The sequence below is a fragment of the Parambassis ranga genome, chromosome 21 (genome assembly GCF_900634625.1).
Source record: "Parambassis ranga chromosome 21, fParRan2.1, whole genome shotgun sequence".
NCBI classification, from domain to species: domain Eukaryota; kingdom Metazoa; phylum Chordata; class Actinopteri; family Ambassidae; genus Parambassis; species Parambassis ranga.
Genome location: NC_041041.1, coordinates 13,430,035 through 13,449,903, shown reverse-complemented (window position 1 = coordinate 13,449,903; position 19,869 = coordinate 13,430,035). Strand labels below are relative to the sequence as shown.

General features: G+C 42.3%; 1 protein-coding gene across 2 annotated transcripts in view; it reads right to left on the bottom strand.

Annotated features, from left to right (window-relative positions):
• Window positions 1–123: 123 nt before the first annotated feature.
• Window positions 124–19,869, bottom strand: part of igf2bp2a (insulin-like growth factor 2 mRNA binding protein 2a) — a 41,584-nt gene continuing 21,838 nt past the window's right edge. For both annotated transcript variants that reach the window (XM_028392916.1, XM_028392918.1), the window contains 14 exons: window positions 18,619–18,667; window positions 16,653–16,704; window positions 14,259–14,322; window positions 13,351–13,638; window positions 13,008–13,142; window positions 10,306–10,428; window positions 8,778–8,913; window positions 7,567–7,695; window positions 7,047–7,115; window positions 6,306–6,428; window positions 5,880–5,954; window positions 5,573–5,704; window positions 5,131–5,244; window positions 124–4,665 (listed from right to left, as the gene is read on the bottom strand). In XM_028392916.1, coding sequence (XP_028248717.1) covers window positions 4,567–4,665; window positions 5,131–5,244; window positions 5,573–5,704; window positions 5,880–5,954; window positions 6,306–6,428; window positions 7,047–7,115; window positions 7,567–7,695; window positions 8,778–8,913; window positions 10,306–10,428; window positions 13,008–13,142; window positions 13,351–13,638; window positions 14,259–14,322; window positions 16,653–16,704; window positions 18,619–18,667 — 1,588 coding nt within the window. In that variant the 3' untranslated portion in view covers window positions 124–4,566. The remainder of the gene's footprint in view (window positions 4,666–5,130; window positions 5,245–5,572; window positions 5,705–5,879; window positions 5,955–6,305; window positions 6,429–7,046; window positions 7,116–7,566; window positions 7,696–8,777; window positions 8,914–10,305; window positions 10,429–13,007; window positions 13,143–13,350; window positions 13,639–14,258; window positions 14,323–16,652; window positions 16,705–18,618; window positions 18,668–19,869) is intronic.

Here is a 19,869-nt window from a genome sequence, read left to right as displayed (position 1 = left end):
TCCTCCCTTGTTGCTGTTGTAAACTCTTAACACTGGTTTCTCTGAATATGTAATAACGGGTTCTAAATGATGCAGCACCTTTATTTATAAGGTATAAAAACTCGAAGAAAACAACTTGAAACATTTCCTTTCAGATATTCTTTATTGCTCAGATCCAGGTTGCTCAGCAATACAGTTCACTCACAACTCAAAACAACAGCATGGCTGTTACCAGAAAGGCATGGATCCACAAGATGGATTAGAAATGGATCGTATGTCTGTCCAACACACGGTCACAATTACCTTTAGGTGTTTGGGACCTTTTGGCCTTGTGGGAAATGTGACCAACTGAGGAAACAAAAGGAATCTCCCAAATGGTGAAACGCAGTGACGAAATGGATCCATGTAAAACCACTATTCAAAGTCTAGTGCTATATGAAGTGTAGTACATACTGGATCACCCGCAACAGTCTCATGCAATGCTTTGCATTTTCTCATTTAACAACAAGATAGGACAAAAAACACTGCGCTGGTTCTGCATACGCCTGACCAGATTCAAATCCTTCATCACCTGATCCGTCATCTTCCCCCACTTTTGATTTTCAGACCTTGTTACTCTGTCCAAACAGGCGTTTCTACTTTGCATTTTCCCCAATCTGCTTAAACAATCTTAGCTAGGATATTTTCAACCACAATTTAACAGCTAGTAATTATTGGTAGTGATCTAACAGGAATGAATATCAAAGAATCCCAGCTACTGCTCCAGACTACATTATTTAATCAGTGTAAATGACGAGAAAACCAGATCAACAGAAAACAAAATAAAGCCTAAGCTATTCAACCACTGTGTGATATGACTAACAACACTGTACACCCTCAGTGATGTGTGTGATTGTGGTTTTTCTTCAGGTATTGAAAATTAATGCCTAGCAACACCCCACAAAACCTAGAAACACCAATCCTTGGAAGTAAAAGAAAAGGTTACTATCATGGCAGGTTTCTCGCCTCAGACTGCTGGAGCTAGCTAAAGGGGAAACCTCCGCTTATAAAAGAGCCAAAAAAACACAAGATAAGCAGAAAACTGAAGAGCCAAAAAAAAAACTACTCCTGACAGTCAGACAAACCGTTAAGTGATAAAACTACAATTTCCAGTGCTGCTGTGAAAAGCCGTTTTCTCAGAGACATGCTTGACTCTACATGTGAAGCAGACCACCACAGGAGTCACATGTTTCAATAGAAGCACCATACTGCATTCATGTGGGTAAGGTCAGGGTAACTGAATCAGGTCTTACAAGCTATCATTATCATCATCAGCATCATCGTCTTTATCATCATCATCAGTATGAGGTACTGTACCGGCTGTGGGGAGGCTCGCTGAAGCAGCCTCAGGCATTGTGTGAGTTTGATAGACCTTTTTTTTCTATGTTAGCACTGCTCATCTGTGTTCACTGGGACAAAAAGAAAAATAATCCGTCTCATCTGATGACAAAAGTCTGCCCTCCAAAAGTTACAAAATCAGTTCTCAACAGTTAAAGAACTCCAAAGACAAACACTAACTTTCACTATATCATTCATTTATTTAATTCCTTTGCCCTACATTGGTTTTAGTAACTAAAGTCAGCCTTGGATTCAGAGAGGTAATTCTGAAATGTACAGCACAACATTAAATTCAAACTCGGTAGACTGATGAGGAAAAAAACATTTAGAGGTCAGTTTGAGGGAAGTTGTGACACTCTAAATTTCTCCCACCATCTCTCACAACGTAGGTGCAGACTTGGTAAGTGTTATAGAGAGACAGAAAACGATGCATTTGTGTGACTCTATTGTACATGTTTACAGATATACAGTTATCTTGTCGTACACAGTGACATTTCAACGACTAGAGTTGTTCTACGTCCTACACAGGAGACGAGGGTTTTACACCAAGTTCAAGAGTCCTGTCAGTGTATTTTTGCAGCTTTGTCTTCAAATCAACCCCAGAGTAATGCTGTTGTCAAATAGAGCTGGTAAGATCGGGTTGGGTTGTTATAAAACTCTTTTTTTTTCCACAAGTGAATAAACTTCATAGTTTTTTTTCTCAAAAAACCTGGAGGTACAGTTGGGAGAAACAGGAGGTACAGTTGGTTAGTTTTTGTTTGTATCTTTCTGCGAAGGTGAAATCAGTACACAACATCCACATTCAGAACCACATCGGGCAGGTATGTACCCCATAGATCCTGCTCTTCATTCCTTTCTAGCAAAAAAAAAAAGGACTTACAAATCCTTTTATGTGTATCATTAAGAGGTTGTATGGCGTCCAGGCAAACACAGTCCAACAGAGTTGACTAAGTTTTACAAAGTTTCACTAGTCGGCTGGACCTGAAGAGTGTACAGATTACTGTAGATCTTTTCGCATTTTTTTGTTTTTTCATTAAAAAAGAAAATTAAAAACGCTCAAAATGATCAGTTAACAAGGCATACAAAATGTGGAAAAAGGGGAAATGAAAGACTGGACTGAGGTACCCTGAAGCCTGAGGTAGATCACAATACTGACATGCGCACTGTTCACATCCTGACCAAACGCGGTGGTTCACTTTACTGTTCTCCTATTTTTTCAGGTTTTTCATTATATTATTATTCATAGTCTAGTTTTCAAGAAAATAAACACTTCCCTTCAAAATAATATGGCAGTGTCCCACTGAGGAAAACAAGGACTTTGTTTCTTTTTGTTTCTTATCAATAGCTCTCATCACAAAATAGGAAAAAATAGATTCATAAATATTACTCTCTTTTTTTATATATATATACACATACACACACGCACACATACACACACGCGGAGGAAGCTGTGCGTATTGGCAATAACCTTGCGTCTGGAAGATGAAGCTGATGGGTGATGTCTGAAAAGGTGTCAAAATAAGGCAACAAGCTTCCATGGTCTCCAAAAGTAAAGCACAAAGGGACACCAGGACCTGCATGTCCAGTGCGCTCCCACAGCAGGCGGCCAGCTCACCAAAGTTAAATCAACAAAGCAGGAGCAATGAGGATGACAATCTGTGTGTCGTGTGCTGCTGGCCTGACCTGCTGGACACGGCAGGGGTGATTTTTTTTTTCCAAAAAAAAAGGCTGCATATTGTACATTCACAGCTGTCATGCCATTTTTTTAGAAAGCTCCCTGACAATAGAGGGTTAAAGCCAAACGCGGCTGCGGTCACGTTTGCGGTTGTGTGTGTACCACAGGTCATACAGTGCCTCCCTATAAACTCCACCCACACCCTCTAGTCCCAAAACGCTTCTTTTTGTTTGTTTGTTTGTTTGTTTGTTTGTTTGTTTGTTTGTTTGTTTGCATCCCACCACCCCATTAAACCCCGTCCCCACTTTCTGGGCCCTCAGCTCACATCTTATTGGCCCTTGTAACGTCCTCTTAAGGCCGAGCGTGTGGCGGACGGTGCACATTCATTGTTGCAGAAGGTGCACCTTTTTTTTTAAGACGTCGATTTATGCTCTGATCGTCAAGGATAGTCCTCTGATTTAGTTTGAATATTAGGACAAGCATGATTATAGACATCGTCTTTTGTACAGCATGAGAGGGTGACAAACCCTCATGTTGCATTTAACCTTTGCTGAGCAAAAGTGGCAGTCAGTTCAATGTTATCAAAAGGCTATGAAAAAAAAACACAATTTTATCCTACTGAAGTAATAATACCAGATGAAAGAGAGTGATGAAAAGCAGAAATTAGCGGAAAGGAAGAAACAGTAAAAAAAAAAGCGTAGCATCAGATATGAGTGGTGAGACATGTGAAAGGGACATTATCTTTTGCATTGGCACACACACAGACTTGTTACAAAGACTCATTCAACACATTTTTTTATGGGGGGGGGGTTCTGATTTCAGTGGCCTAAAATGGGAACAAACAAGGAAAAACTGCTTTGTGTGGCATTTGCAGCCCAATCAAATCTCTGGAACAAACGGAAATATTTAAAAACTACACCAGGCTGTACTGTCATTTTGATAGAAAAATAACAGTGAATGCTCTCAGCGTGTATCAGTATACTGTTCTACTCCGTGTTAATACTGCTAAGGATATTTAATCTTTAATCTAAATATCTCAAATGCCTGTGAGAGAAGGTTTCCATTGTCGCTCGCTCTCGCTCTAACCCAAAATAACAATCACAATGCCTCTTATACACTTGTGTTAAAACAGTTGCTGCATCTGCTTGTTAGGCCTATGTTAGTCCAACTAAAGAGATAACATTATGCAGGGCGACATACTATTTCCTGTTTTTCAACCCTGAAGACAAAAGTTTCCCAAATTCTCTGCCATTTCCACCTTACTTGTTTTTTTTTTTGTTTTTTTGGTCTTTTTCATTGTATCAGTGCGGCTTCTCCCGCTCTATCTGCTCTCACAGGGCTGGCAGTGCACACAATGCCCTCAGCCTTTGGCTCTCACTTGTTTCCCCCATAGCGAAGTTCTTTGGTTTTGATCCCGATGCTGCTGGTCTGCCCTGCATTTCCCCCTCTTGGCCTTGGCCTTAGTCTGGGTAGGTCTCTGTCCGTTTGGGAGGGCTACATTCATTGGCTGGTGCCCACTGGAGCCACCTCACTGGTCACTTGGAGTGGTGCGGTGACACAGCGGCGCCCTGCTGGTGCTTCTGTTCCTGCTGTTTGACCTGCTGAATGATCTCCCGGATCTTCCTCTGTGCAGTCTGTTGAAGAGGCGAGTAATAAGACATGAGAAGTAATGCATACTGTAATATGTTGACAGGGAAATATATGTCTGCACTGGTCTGCAGTGAGTCTGTGAACACAATTTCACATTGTTCTGCTGTCATGGAGATGGATCTGCAAGTTGTTACACCTTTACTAAGCTTGCTTGTGCACAGATCCATCTCCATGACAACTGAGCCATCCATCTGTTCATCTATAGACTGAGGCAGACTTCTATGTTTAGAGTAGTTCCTGAAGTGATGTGCAGATTTCATTCATCCAGTGTATTTGTGGTTGTACATCCGCTTGTCTATGGAGACTTTTCTTGGGAATTAAAGCATTTCTTTTTGTTTACACAGACATTGAGCGCATGTACACAAGAAAAACTGTGGATGAGCTGTTCCTCTGTGATTGCTGTTGTTCTGGCTGCACAAAGGCAAATACATTGATTTAATTTTGTGTACCTGGCTGGCAAAGAAATGCCCACTGATTTTCACAAAGACCTCGTCGTTCTCGTCAGGAGTTTGGTCCCGCGGTACGATTACTTCAGCACTGGTAAGGTTCTGCAACTCGTTTACCTGTAACACAGATAGATGGATCTAGATGTCACCCTGCTTCTTTAAATTTCACCTAAAGCCCTTACATATATACAATCACACAGCATTGCTTATAACAGTCTGAAAAACCCCTTGAGACCACAGTATCTATGTGGTCTACCATCGCCAGACACATTATAAATCATAGAAACTATCCAACAAACTAAACTGATATGCTGGATAAACCACTACACTACACAGGGGAGGTCCTGTACAACATGCAGTAGTTGTTGACTGTTTCATCTATTGATTACTTGTCTGTCAATGTGACAATTTCTAAAAGGTATAAAAAATGTAAACATGTACTCACTGTTTTGCCACCTTTACCAATGACCCTGCCAGCTGCAGTTGAGGGAACCTTGATGTGCGTCTCCAGTTTGACCTCCTCCTTCGCTGAGAAGAAGTTCTCCTCTTTCAGCTTACCAAATATCCGACCTTGTGCCTGTAATAGAGCGGAAGGTATAAGGCAGGCAGGCTAGGAAAACAGGAATACACAGTACTGTTTACTATGATGCAGGATTTATTGATACAATTTACATCTTACATTTTTAGAGTTAAGTATCATTCTACATTCTAAGTATCATTCTACATTTTGCACAAATTCATTTTGTTTTTACCTTAAACTGAGCTTCTGGGGTTCCAGTAATGATGACCATCCTCTGAGTGACATCTGGACTCTCAGCTGGGGCGATCTGACGGCACACACAGGCAGTCAAATTACAGTCAAATTTATTTGCTCTGACTTCATAAATCATATATGAAGTTGCAATTTTAAATGTGTCAAACATATAATTGGAAATGATTTGCCTCTGATTACAAATCTGAACTGCTCGACTCATCTCTCCCATTTCAATCATATAAACTGCCTAAGCTGTGGTCTATGAAGCGCTGCTGAGTCAGCCGGGGCACTCTTCCAACTTAATAAAGCCTCCTTAGTGATTGGCATGAGGCCTCTAAGAATGTAAAACAAATGTAACTCCATACAAGTTGCCGGGAGACAAGCTTTCTACACTCTCATTGAAGCCAACGTACTGTTCACCCACCTTGATGGAAGCTCCAGCAAAGTGGGCGAGTTGTTTGATGTGCTGGCCCTTCTTGCCGATCAGGGCCCCGACTGCCTGAGTTGGAATAAAGAGGTAGACGACCTCCTGTTCTGGAGCCTGTTGCTGAAACAGAAAGGACCACACAGATGAATGTTTATTACTAAACTCTACTGTTGATGGTAGCAGAAAGAAGAATTCAAAATCTTGCATGAATTTTTATTTAACTTGTCAGGTACTTGAAGAAAAAAAAAAACGTTAACACCACATGCAAGGAAAGCTAAATAAAGCTCTCTCCTCTCTGGGTAAACATCGCCCTGTGCTCAAGTCTGAATGGAATATTTCCTATTAGGAGTGATGGCTGCACTGTGTTTTTGTTTTTCTTAGCATGGTAACACTCATGTCGTTGAGGTTTATAAAGTGAATTTTACGAGCCATGGGATAACTCTGGGCTGAAAAGTCCCCTTCCAGAAATATTTGTGGTGTTCTGGTGACTGGGCGATGGTGAGCAGGAATGCCAGTCTCACTGCCATACACAGACCCAGGCTGAGGCTCTGTTATTTACAATCCCCTCCTAATTAGACACATATCTTCTTTTGTTTATCCGAAAACATTTTTCTTGATGCGTATGTGTGCAGAAACTGCTCTTAAAATGATAAAATAATTATAGCACATAAAAGAAGAAAAAAAAGTCTCTGATCACCACGGCAACACTGACTGTAGTGCAGATTTGATGGGACATACTGAGTGCTGGTGGGGGATGGCACTTGCTGGAGGAACCCCGTACAGGCCACTGAGATGTGAAGAGTGACTCTGAAAAGTGAAGCGACAAGCGGGCTGATCAGATGGCATGTAGACACACACACACACACGCACACATGTAGGAAGACACATACACAACTCTAGCTTTTACTAGGGGGAATTTCAGTGCAGGAACCCAGGGCAGTGAATCACACATGGCTTTCTTGACTATGAAGCATGCAAAACACATTCTCACACACTGTCTCACACCACTTTGGCTTGCCCTTGTTGGGTGATGAGTGGAGACTTTGTTTTAAAGACAAACTGACTCATTTCTGGAGAAGATGGGGGAATTCTGGTCGTTAAAACTGCAGACAACATCAAGCAGGAAGACCTGAGTCAACCCTGTATTGTTTTTTTAAAGAGCACTCTGGTTTACCATGTGCTGCAAACAAATCACTTCATCAAATTAAAATAAAAACACACACACACACACACACACACACTTCGTGGCTGTACTCACTAAGAATGGGTTGTATCCTGCTGGTGCCACAGGGGGCACTGCTCCGCGTGGTCCAGCAGCAGGGGGCAGCACTGGCAGACCAGAGGAGAAGATGCCCAGGTTCAAGCCTGGGATCAGGTTGGCCTGTTGCTGCACAGAAGAAGACAGGCAGAGGCAGAGAAGAAACGGATTATTATTATCATCATAATTTCATTCTGAGGCATCTATATGTTATATTTCATACTGTCAGAACCATATATTTACATAAAATGATCTACCGGTAAATGGTTTTATTGCAAAAAAACTTGGATTAATGATTAACGTGTTGAAAGTATAAATTGTCCTTTACAGTGCTAACATTCACTCTTGCAAAAACACATGTTTCTATACAGTAAATGATTAATGTGTAGGTTTGTAAGTCATTTAAAAAAAGAATAAGGCTATTTTTGTTCATCTATTAAAATATGTTTTAACAAGACTGTTTTAGTGGCATGACAAATATGTGTAATATCCAGAGTGTCTCGCTAGATGGCCCTAACAGCTCACTGTAGAGCCCACCCGACAGGTGCCAGCACTGCTGGCAGCAGCCAAGGAGCATTTGATGGCATGCTGTGTGATACTGCTTGATAGTTATTTCTGAGCAAATGTTTGGACAGTCACAACAAAGGAGAAACTAATGAATTAAAGAGAAAGCAGAATAAAGGCAGATGCTATAGGTATTTCTGTGAAGAGCATCTTCACTTTTAATACAGTGCAATAGGCAGCGTGCAGCGAGAGACATCGTCGCCATCTCTCTGACCTCGCTGGCTGCAGCACTGGTGATGTCATCGGGCCAGTGTGAAAGAGGAGCTGGGTGAGAGGGCGGCCTACAGATATCAGATGGATGCTGGGAAACGCAGTGTGTTACAGCAGGAACACAGACACACACAGTGGGGAAGTGAGTGTGAGTCAGAGGCTCCGTGAAAGAGGCAGACACACACACACACACACACACACTTATTCAGGCATGCTGTGCTCAAACATCGACTCACTGATGAGCCATTCAGCGATCGTTTACTGTTATCCATTTACCAAGCTGGTATTACCAATCCGGGTGGTAACATGCACTGAATGGACAGGCGATATTATCCCCCCTGCTGTCGGTCATCACTCCTCTCCGGTGTTCACCTGTCAGTCCCTGTGAGTCATCGTATGATCATGACCGCACAAACAATGGTAACCTTCAAACTCACGTTTATAGCAGCAATGTCATTCTCGTAGGCTTCCCTCAGCTTCTTCATGATCTCCACCTCGGCTTTACAGCACGCCTCCAAGCTGCCCTTCACCGTGATGGTCCTCTCAGGGTTGTATATGGTTAAGTCTTGTAACCTGCAGGTCAGAATACACACACACATAAATAAGTCCTGTGTGTGCATATGCCAAAACAGAAAAGAAAATGTTGCAAATTTAGTTTTTTGAGGACTCACAAGACAGAAGCAGAGATGTTTGTTTATATCTTTCAACACAGTCTCACAGAAAGATATGTTACAACTACATCACACAAACCTTAATAAGTCTAAAAATAAAAGCTCTGCTAAACCGCTGTGTTTCTTTGGCCTGTTCTTCATTTTCTATAAAAAAACACATTTGTAGGTGGGAGGGAATGGTGAAGGACTCAGTCACTTTCACCCAGGAGACCCGAGCTCCATTAACTATGTGGGTCTATTATTATTTCGTTTTGAACTTTCACTTTGTGCCGGTTGGATAGGTTTAGGAAAGGATTGTGATTAGAGTTAAAATACACAATGTTAGCCACCAACTTTGGTGTGTTACCAGGGTAACAAGGCCTCTGAAAAACAGGCAATTGTCTGAGCCTTTAATGTGAACCTATTAGCTACAATATGACACTAGTAGGTTCTAACTCTGACTACAGTTCCCATAATGCAACTCAAACATGTGATTCAGTATGCTGGGTTCACATGTGAAGGGATGAATGGCAGAAACAGGAAGTTGCCAACAGTACATACTGTACTCTGCCTCAGCAGTGTATTAAGTGGGTAAATCTCATCAATTCAAATAATCAAATAATGGCTGATCTAGCACATCCATGCTTGGTTAGTTTCTTAATATTAGCACCAAGAATGAGGAAATAGATACAGATAAGACCATTTATAATCCCCCAGACCTAACTAAAATACCGCCAGAGGATGACACTTTTGCAGTCATTGAATGTCAGCAACTTTGTCACTGTTCACACTTCTACAAGATCAGTGACCTGATGAAAAAAGATCCCTCCCTAAAGCATGACTCCAAACTCTCCAAAACAGTTTCACAGAACCCTCTGGATACAGAGTTGTTGTTTCTCAGGCGGACCCTCTCCTTTCTCCACTTCACCCCCCCTGTGTCGTTCTCAAGGCTCATTACGTCCTCAGAGCTCACAGAGACAGAGCAATTCATTAGCCCTAAACGAACGAAGGCTGGTGAGCATGGTCCGTTAAATGGGGTGTAATCACCACCTCTCTAATATCATGTTCTGGAGACAAGGAGCTGTAATCATCTATTCACGTTTGTTCTCTGACAACTCATTTAAGTGAAACCACATGCTGTGAGGTTAATGAGCACGCAGGAAGGAAGGTGTGGCTGCAAGAAGCTGAAACCTCCATCTGTTCATTTGTTAAATAAGTAACAGTCAAAATCTTCTTTGTCAGAGGAGTCATTCTGAGAGTAACTGCTGCTCGTCCACACTGACACGGTCACACAAGTGGGAGCAGTGTAACTCACGAGGAGATGGTTATCTTGGTCCCTGTCTCCTCCTCGATCTTTTTCAGGTTGCGGCCCTCTTTCCCAATCAGTCGACCCACGAGACTATTGTGGGCAAGGATTTTCAGAGGGATGTCCTCCGCCCTACAACCACACACACACAGACACACAGAGGTTAGGTGAGTGTCACTGATGTGGTGTGAGCAATGTGATGGTGTGATGAGCATAAGCAATAATGTGAGAGCTGCTATAAGTGATGTCAGCACAGGGCATGGCTTTAAGACATAAATCCTTCCTTTATACACGTTTACAGGGAAAAGGTTTTCAAACACTGGTGTGTTACACAACATGGGATTACAGTATTTAACCATCACTAGTAAACAAAGCAGCCTGGAGACCAGTGATGATGTTACAGCGGATATGTTTTACATCCTTTAGTTTAATCAGTGCTGAAGGATATGTGCGTGAATGGATGGAATTTGTTGAGCATAAACAGGAGCCAAAGAAGTGGGTTTTTAACAGAAAGAAACTGTTTCAAAAAAAAATTAAAAAAAATAAACCTTAACCTGTATAAGGTTAATATGCTGACACTGTGTCCTCAGACTCTCAAAAGTTGTTCAAGTTTGAATTTACAATAAACAAGTCACAGCTCAGAAAATTTTCTCATGGATTCACCTTTTTCCTGTGATATGTTTGAGTAATATCATGTGTATTAAGCTGCAATTAGACGTGCTGAAGCAGAACATCTGCATAATTGATGCTAACTAAGTGAAAAACCAACGTAACAACTAAAGTTTCAGAGACTAACAACCCCTCTCTAAGCCAGGACAAAGATGTGTAAGTCATTATATTAAAACCTGTTCATCTAGAAGCCATTTAAAAATATTCAGAAAGAAAACAGCTCATGTAAGCTGTGTAATTTGGGTGAAGTGGAAAAGCTGAGTTCCATTTTGTATTGACAAATCATGAAGATTTCATTTTCCATGACTCAAAAATATACTGTTGCTCCTACTGTCTCTAACTTCAGGATTAACAATGAAACAACAAACATATATATAGATTATACATATTTTTTGCTTTTATTAAACTGATTGTAACTACCTTAAACTGAATATCTAATGTGTGGAGCTGGGTTATTGGAGTAGAATACTTCTCTGTAATCTATATTTTTGCTTTGTGGACAATTGCACACAGGGTGTGAATGATTATTATGGTTGTGGTTGAGGGTAGCCAGATGCTGGGGGGGTTTCTTGGTGGTGGTGGTGGTGTGTGTGTGTGTGTAGGTGTGTGTGTGTGTGTGTGTGTGTGTGTGTGTGTGTGTGTAAGCATGGTGGCAGCAGGTTAGGACTCGCTATAATCTGTAAGTATGGATCGGAGCTGTGGGGTGAAATTAGGAGGTGTGGGACCTGTGAGAGGAGATGACAGCAGTGTTGGTTTAGAGGCTAACTTCAGTGGTTTGGGTTTCACTGGGTGCAGACTGGATGAAATTACAGGGTGTGGGGCGGTTCAGGCGACAGGTTCCTCTCTGCAGGTGCAGGGTTCCTGAGCAGGGCAGGGTGGTGTTATTTAGCAGAGGTGTGGATGTTGTTTGACTTTTGAGAGCAGGATTACTGATTTGACTGATGGAGGTGGATCAGTCCAGCTGACTGATTTCTGATGTATGATAAGAACTCATATACAACTACTCTCATGGCAGTAAATGCTAGCTTGGCTGCAGCAGTAGCTGAAACTATACTATAACATATTTATGCAACAATACTACTGGGAGTAACCCCATGTTACCTTGGAGTCCTGTAATTAATTCAGGGCCTTTGTTTTGAAAATCTGATGTCAGTCACATTCCTCCTTGCAACCCAAGCAGCGACCTCTGTGGCTCCGACATGTAGCCAGTGCAGAAGTGTAGTGAAAATTGCAGTTCAACTCACAGCCTCTAGGTGCTGGCTCCCTAAAAATCAACACCTATAGACTCCCATGTTAACATGTTTACAGCGTGGTAGAAAAAACTGTTTTGGTTTTAGTTTTTTATAATGCACTCATTTTAATTATATTTGGAAAATTATGCATAATTGTGGGAGCTCTGAGTGACAGGAGGGTGCCGACCAACAGCTTTCGTGACTGTCCGCCTGCTGCGGCTCCACTTGTGCTCCACCTTTTTGCCTGTATTATAGTTTGGTGACTGTTTAGACCCAATTGTCATGGTTGTTTGTGCATTGTTAAGCTTTGCCTAAAATACATGATCAAAAGAGATGTAAGTGTGGTGTGTTGCTGTGGTGCGTCATCTTAGGCAAATTGAAAGGCTGCAAAACAGGATCTGAGTCTAATAACATCAAGGGGAGCAGCGCTCTCGACAAACAACACGCTTACACATAAATACAGACAAACAGTAGTATTATGCATTAAAGGCTGGCGTTCACACTGAGCTGAAGCTACAAGAGTTTTAAAAGGTGCAGTGTCTTGTTAAAAGTGTCAAGCCCAATTAGATGCGTTGGCCTTGTTTCTTAAATGCTAAGCTGTAGTCACGTGTCCGTGTGTGTGTGCTGTGTGTGCACTGTGTTTACTGTGTTAGTGGTTCTAGTGAGAGAATGCACAGTGAGATTAAAAGGTGTGCAGGCAGGTTAAAGGATGGGATTATAGCCCTGCAGACATTAAGGCTAATCTCCCTCTGGGATTGTATATATGCCTTTAATGAGCACTTTTGTGTACATGTACAAGCACAAACTCACGTCTTGGTCTCGATGGCCTCCTTCTGCATGATGTCCAGGATCATGCGACAGGCGGAGGAGCAGCCCTCAGGTGTTGAGTGGATGGTGATGGGTTTTTCTGCTGCACCTGCGTTTTCCTTCCGATGAATGTCCACCCTGAGAGAGGCACAGATTGCGGTGCATATTCAATAAACAATTTTGTCAGAGACAGCCTTATAAACCAGTGGAGATCACAAAGAAACAACAATAATGCGACACAACTTTTATTGTGTGATCTCTTTTTTCAGGCAGCTGCACTTTAAATGCTACTGTCATGAATTCGAGCTGCAATGAAACCCAGCAGAGACCCGGCGGTGCTGCTTACTTGGACTGCGTCAGTTTGGTGACATTTTTGATGGTGAGACCTTCCTTGCCAATGATGGCTCCGACAAACTGAGTAGGCACGAGCATACGCAGGGGGAAGTCGTGTTGTCTAGGACGCGGAGAGCCGAAGCCTCCTGATGGCCCGGGTTGAGAGGCACCCTGGTCCCGAGACCGACCCCCACGCCGCATGCGAGGAGCCTGGACGGGTGGAGCAGCATCCATGTCCATGATATATGACACCTTGAAGGAGTAGTCGTCGAACTGGTGTCCTGTCAACTTCTCAATTGCTCTGGGCAATGGAAGAAAGGAAGGAGCAGGAGAGAAAAAGATCATATATATGAATATATAATTAATTAATTAATTATAATGATGCATTTATTATATTTATAATATTTATACAAATATTTGTGAGTTTGTGATCAGTAGCTTACACTATTTACTTAAAATACTGATGAATTAATTACTTATATTACACATGATGGCTACCTGGTTGTTGGGTGTGAGCATCTAAAAAATAATGTCATATCTCAGTATGTCACGGATGCTATTTATAGTGGACAGACAGCTTAAGGACGTGAAACAACAGGGAGGGGTAAGACTATGTAAAGGGGTGGATGTGGATGTACTTTAACAAAACTTGCCATTGCTGTCATCCCTACCCAAACAGTGGCCTCCTTGAGTGTCACTATGTTGAGATATACTTCAGTTAAAATCAAGTTCTCTGAATTCCTGCTTTGGACATGACTCCATTGGCCCTGCTCTGACCTTTGTGGAGGGATATACGTTTTAATCCTCTGGGTACACACATAATACAAATATGTGAACAATGCTGCTCCCATTGCAGCTTCTTGTCCGTGCAAGTACATCATGAGTCTCAGCTGCATCAGTGCCATTATGTGTGCTGCTTACACTTTAGCTTCCTCCTTGGTTGCGTATGTAACATTCACCACTGCTGTTTCTGTATCAGTGTTCACTGTGGAACAAGACAGAGAGAGAACAAAACACATGAGATACAGTAAACAAAGGCTTGGCCACATTTACACATGCAAGTAGCAGGTCTTTGTTGTTGCCCTAGGTGAGTCAGACACACACATCCAGGTTCCCGTGGTGACCTAGAGAGCCACTTGTCTGTGTGAATCCATTACAGCCATCACCACACTGGCTTCCCTCCAGACCCTGCTGCTTCCTCTACAGACAGGAGCTGCTTAACACAATACCCTCTCTGCCACTTGCACAATAACGGATTTAAGTTTGACATGACAGCCTAAACAAAGCAAGTAATCTGTGATAAAGTGCAATGCAGCGCACAACCAGGACACACCTTGGCAGAGATTTGTGTTCCGCTAATGCTCAGTGAGGAAAGAATAGCGCTGTGGGTCTGCGTCCCGCTGGGACCATGCATGCTTCAAAAGGAAGGTGACTTCAATGCATTCAATGCAGATTATTAATCTGTTAAAGTGAAGGCATTCGACAACAGGTTCCACACAGCTTTATTCAGACATATCTCTGAAAGTAAGTGTTTAAAGTAAAGTGCATAATATTTGCCAGATGCATGAGAGGAAGTTTTTCTCCTTCCACATTTTCTACCATATGACCCGATCCTGCCTCTCTGTGAACCCTGTCCTCAGACTCTTTCTGCCCCTGGGTGCAGACAGTCTCTCATTCATTAAAGCCTCTGTGTGTGTCAGCCAAAAGCCTGTAGAGGTCCTCAGAAATCTGGACATCTATCTTGACAGTATTTTGCTTGTAATTTTATGCATGCCTATCTGATACAGACTCCATGCTGTGACATGGTGAAAGTGATATCAAAAGGTCCAACCAGCGATCCAGATGTGACTATCAGTAAAACACAAGACCTGGATCTTCACTCAGACTCTGTACAAATTTCGTGTCCCCACTGCTGAAGAAAAATAAATTAATCATTAGTAAAGATCTCTGAGAAAAGTTCAGATCAAGTGTTTCCAAAGCTTCTTAGTTGTGAAGTTTGTCATGTAAAGCTTTTATGAAAAAAAATGATCTAGATGTAAAAAATGTGCAAATATGGCAAGTTAACAACAAAGACCAGGAGCTCAAGAGCAAGTGAGTGAAGAAATGTACCGTTCACGCCAAATCATAGAATTAGAAAACAGGCATTAGCGAGTAAAAGTGATAACTTCCAAACCGGCTGTCTGGTCTGCAGCAGACAGCCGGTTTGGAAGGGTTAAATCCAGTGAGAGTGCCCAGCTGGCTTAGAAAGGCTGAGTGGGCAGAGCCTGGCATGGTTCCCGGCACAGGCGCTCACAGCCAGCTCTGCTCCACCCCACCCTGCCCTGCCCTGCCACCAGCAGCCTCCACCGTGCCACACAAGAACATGGGAGTCCTCCAAAACCTCACCCCTGTGTAACCGGAGCGCACAGAGAAAAGTGACAGGAGGTGGACAGACAGGAAGTTGGACAGCGACCACAACTGAGAGGCAACAAGTGAGGTGGCCATGATCGCTGTGGTGTCTGAAGAGCGATGCTGAGGAATAGTGAGGGAAGAAAAAGAAGAGGAGGGAACGCTACGCCGGTGTCTGCAACTGAATGAAGTGGGTTGTTTCACAGGAGCGTCTGGGAAACTCTGAGCGGAGTAACTACGCTGCTGGATTCTCTTTTAGCACCTGTCATGACAACAGTGGGTGGAAGTTGGTCTTGGCTGTTTTGACAGAGAGACACCATGAGTGTGTGTCTTTGTGATTGTTAAGCTTCTTCTGTTGCACGTCTCTCCTACTCGTGTGTAGACAGCAAAGAAGGTAGTAGGGACAGTGCTGGTTACACTGCACAGAAACACACACACACACACACTCCATCAGACAGTGCAAAAGCCTCACCACAGGCGCCTACAGTGTCCTCCCCCATTACCGCAACGTACCTCCCCAAGAGAGACAAAACACGCAAACACATACAGGCATAAACACACACATGGGTGCATTACTACTGGACGGCTGCCATGTCTGCCCACTTCAATCCATATGCTGAGGCCAAGGAGACCCGTGGCAGTACACAGTGCTTATTATAGAGGCTGCATGTAATTCAAAAGCTTGTGTCAAACTTATAAGACACATGCGTGCACACAGACAGACAAGATGATAAAGGCTGATTCAGAGATGGGTTATGTTTAGATAATGTGTGTGGAGCGATGTAAGTGGAGTCACACACAGGGAGACTTGACTCACTGGGAGGTCTGTGTGTGTGTGTGTGCCAAACGGACACATGTGCATTGAACAGTTGGAGCCAGAAGAAGATGACATGTGCAGTAGAAACATGGGGGAGATGAGTTCTGTACCTTGTTCCACGTTTTCTACAGTACCATGCTGAGCTAGAAGGCCGTCCAAAACCTGAGGGAGAAGAGTGGGAGGGAGTTAGAGACACAGCACACATACACACATACACAGGTCTAATGCTACTACAGTTTATGCAGATGAGTGTTTGCAGCAAAGAGAGGCATAAAAGAAAAAATCAGGACTTTTTCCTGGAGCCTCACACACTTTTATTTATGTCATCTTGTTACAGTGTCTGAGACTGGAGAATTAGAAAATTAGCACAATCATTCCTGTTTTATTATGGAAACTTGGTTGTATTTGGATAGAAACTCCAGTGGCAACAACTAGTGCAGACTTGCCTGTAATCATTAGTACAAAGAGAGCTGAATGGCATCTGAGATTACAGCTAATAGTTGGGGAGATGTGATTTTTTTTCCCCACACAATAGTGGTAAGACAAGCAGAACAAGAAATACGTCCATTATTTATACTAAAATGTCCATGCATAATTTCAGGACAAGGTGATATCCTTGTAGCTGAATGGACTAAATGTGCTGTGTATTTAGTGTATTCAGAGAAACTAGGAGCAATAGCTGCTTTTTATATGCAGAATTAACCAAGGATGGAGATGGTAATGTAGTGTGGACAATGTACGAGAGAGGCCTCATGGAGATACTGAAGCTACATGTGCAGTGCTTGAACAATAAAAAATGAATCACTATTTTAATCAAGAGGTTTTAACTTATTAATAATTTTAACTTAATAATATACTTCATGGCATCCTAACAAATAACTTAGGCTGCAGTGTTGGATTTATTCAGCCAGCCACGTGTCACCTAGGAGTGAGGAGCACGTGGAGTCAGGCTGTGTGTTATCACTAAACATTTTGTGGTTATGACGTGCGGTGTCAATGAAAGGCCCCCACCCCCCATCCTCCACGGAGCCCTAAACCCAACATCCAGCGTGTCATTTAACAGCATAAAATGACGCACGAAAGGCTTAAAATGACACACAGACATGACACACAAAATGTGCCTCAAAAGTTCTCTCTTTAATTTTCTTCTCTCTTTTTAATTAGAAGAACTGAGTAAGGTGATGATTGTAATGAGAGTATGAAGAACGACACCGTGCACACGCAGCATACAAACACCTACATTTGTCTGAAATAGCAAAGATATTTAAATCTGGTTTCTGATGCTATTAAACTTTTAAACTGGCATGAAGTCAGTGATGCATATGGAAAACCTTCTAGTTATTTAAATATGCATACGAACTCAGGTTTGAATTTTCACACAAAACAGTTAAATATAGTAAATATATATCAATAAAAATATGTCTAAATATATGTAGTATTGATTAAATATATCTTACTAGTATTCATGATCAGATACAAATGGAGTTTAACTTTCTCAAATGTGTGTCTTGTATAAAATTCTTTATCTGCAAATAACTCTTATGGCAAATAAATACAGAAAAATGCTTTCCTTAGATTGTAGAGTAAGGGAAGAAATAATGGCTTTAAAAATTTGAGGTACTAGATCTGGACTGTGTTTGGCCAAGAGCCATTAAAGCATCACAAAACTTTTAAAAACTGAACCTTTTTAATGCGATAACATCGACAGTTTATTTCCCTGGCTGTGGGAGCGCTGTGAGTTTTCTGAGAGTGTGCTGATATAAACCTAAAAAGAAATGGGAAAGGCTGCAGGCACATGAAGACAGAGACTCTCACACAGAGAAAACCAACTCGCACCCCAGCGAGGTTACAGATGTTGACACATGCAGACACACACTGTCATCCACACAGCAACAAACACCAACGCAGATACAAGCACACAAACAGACGTAAACACATGCACGCAAGTCTGAGGTATAAAGACTGGTGAGTCACTGTCAGGAAACTGCTTTATGTGCTACCTGGTGCTGTTCAACTGGGCTTTACTGTCTCTCACACACACACACACACACACACACTGAGACAAAAACAGCTGACCTCCCACTGTAGATGAGGGGGAATGTTCCGGATCTGGATCTTCCGACTCCTGCAGAGATGAGAGACACAGACGGAGTGGATTTAACAGACCTGAACCACAAATGCACACAGACACACACTTATTGTTATAGTCATCTGTTGTGTTTACAGCAAGGCCAGCCAACTTCACTCGTGTTTACATGACGCTGTGGCGTCAGCAGCTGAGGACGAGGACACATATGCAGAATCAGAGTTCCACACTCATAGCTCAGGTGTGTAGTGTGATTGTTAGCAGTTACTGACTCTTGGCAACACCCTTCTACGACTTCTGTTCTTACTACTCTCTGTATGAGAAATGAAAGTGACACAAATGACGAGAAATAAACAGATTCCCTGAGACCACAGTGACGAGCTTCCTTCATCCTGAGTGACGCAATCACAGCCACAGACGGTGGTATTTACAGAAAGGAACAAAAGAACAAGAAGTACCAACAGCAGCCAAGAAACAGGATATTCATTTATTCCTTGAAAATTCATTCATTTGTTCTTTGTCAGTTAATCAGCCTTGTTTTCAATAACAACTGTCTTCTTTAATTTATGATTAATGGCACAATATGCTCAAATCTTAAGAGACAGCGATGCTTTACTTCCTCAAACTTTTATTTAATTTTAAATTGGACAATAACTGAATGGACTCTGGGCCTACTCTATGTGTGTGCATTCAAACTGCTCATGACAACTCCACGGTGTTATAAAGGGGCTCCCGCTATGAATAAAAAATAAAATACTGCACATCAATAATACAGAACAAATTTGCTTTCACATCTTTCAAATCACAGAATACTGAAGGCTGGACAGAAGTGAATGGAAAATGGACAAACAGGAAATAACCACAGAATTCATTCACCTTCGTCCTTTACAGGGACCACCCAGCCAAAACCTCTCCACTGGAAGATGATTCAAAAAGGCTTCAGCTAAAACTTTACAGTTCAATGTCACCATGAATGACAGATCTGAGTCCCTTACTGCTTAGTCGTTTTTGGGAGAGCTGTTACATGGCGTCTCTCTTCCTCTACCGAGTGTGTCAGCTCAAACAGCAAGGCCACACAAACCGCCTGACCACAAGCTGTTAACAACTACATTAACGTGAGAGTGAGGGAGACCCAGCGCTGCTGCTTCTGCTGATGATGATGATGATGATGATGAGGGTGCGGCAGAGAAAAAGTGCACTAATCGAATCCAGAATAAGTAGAAGCATTTCAGGGCGCAAAC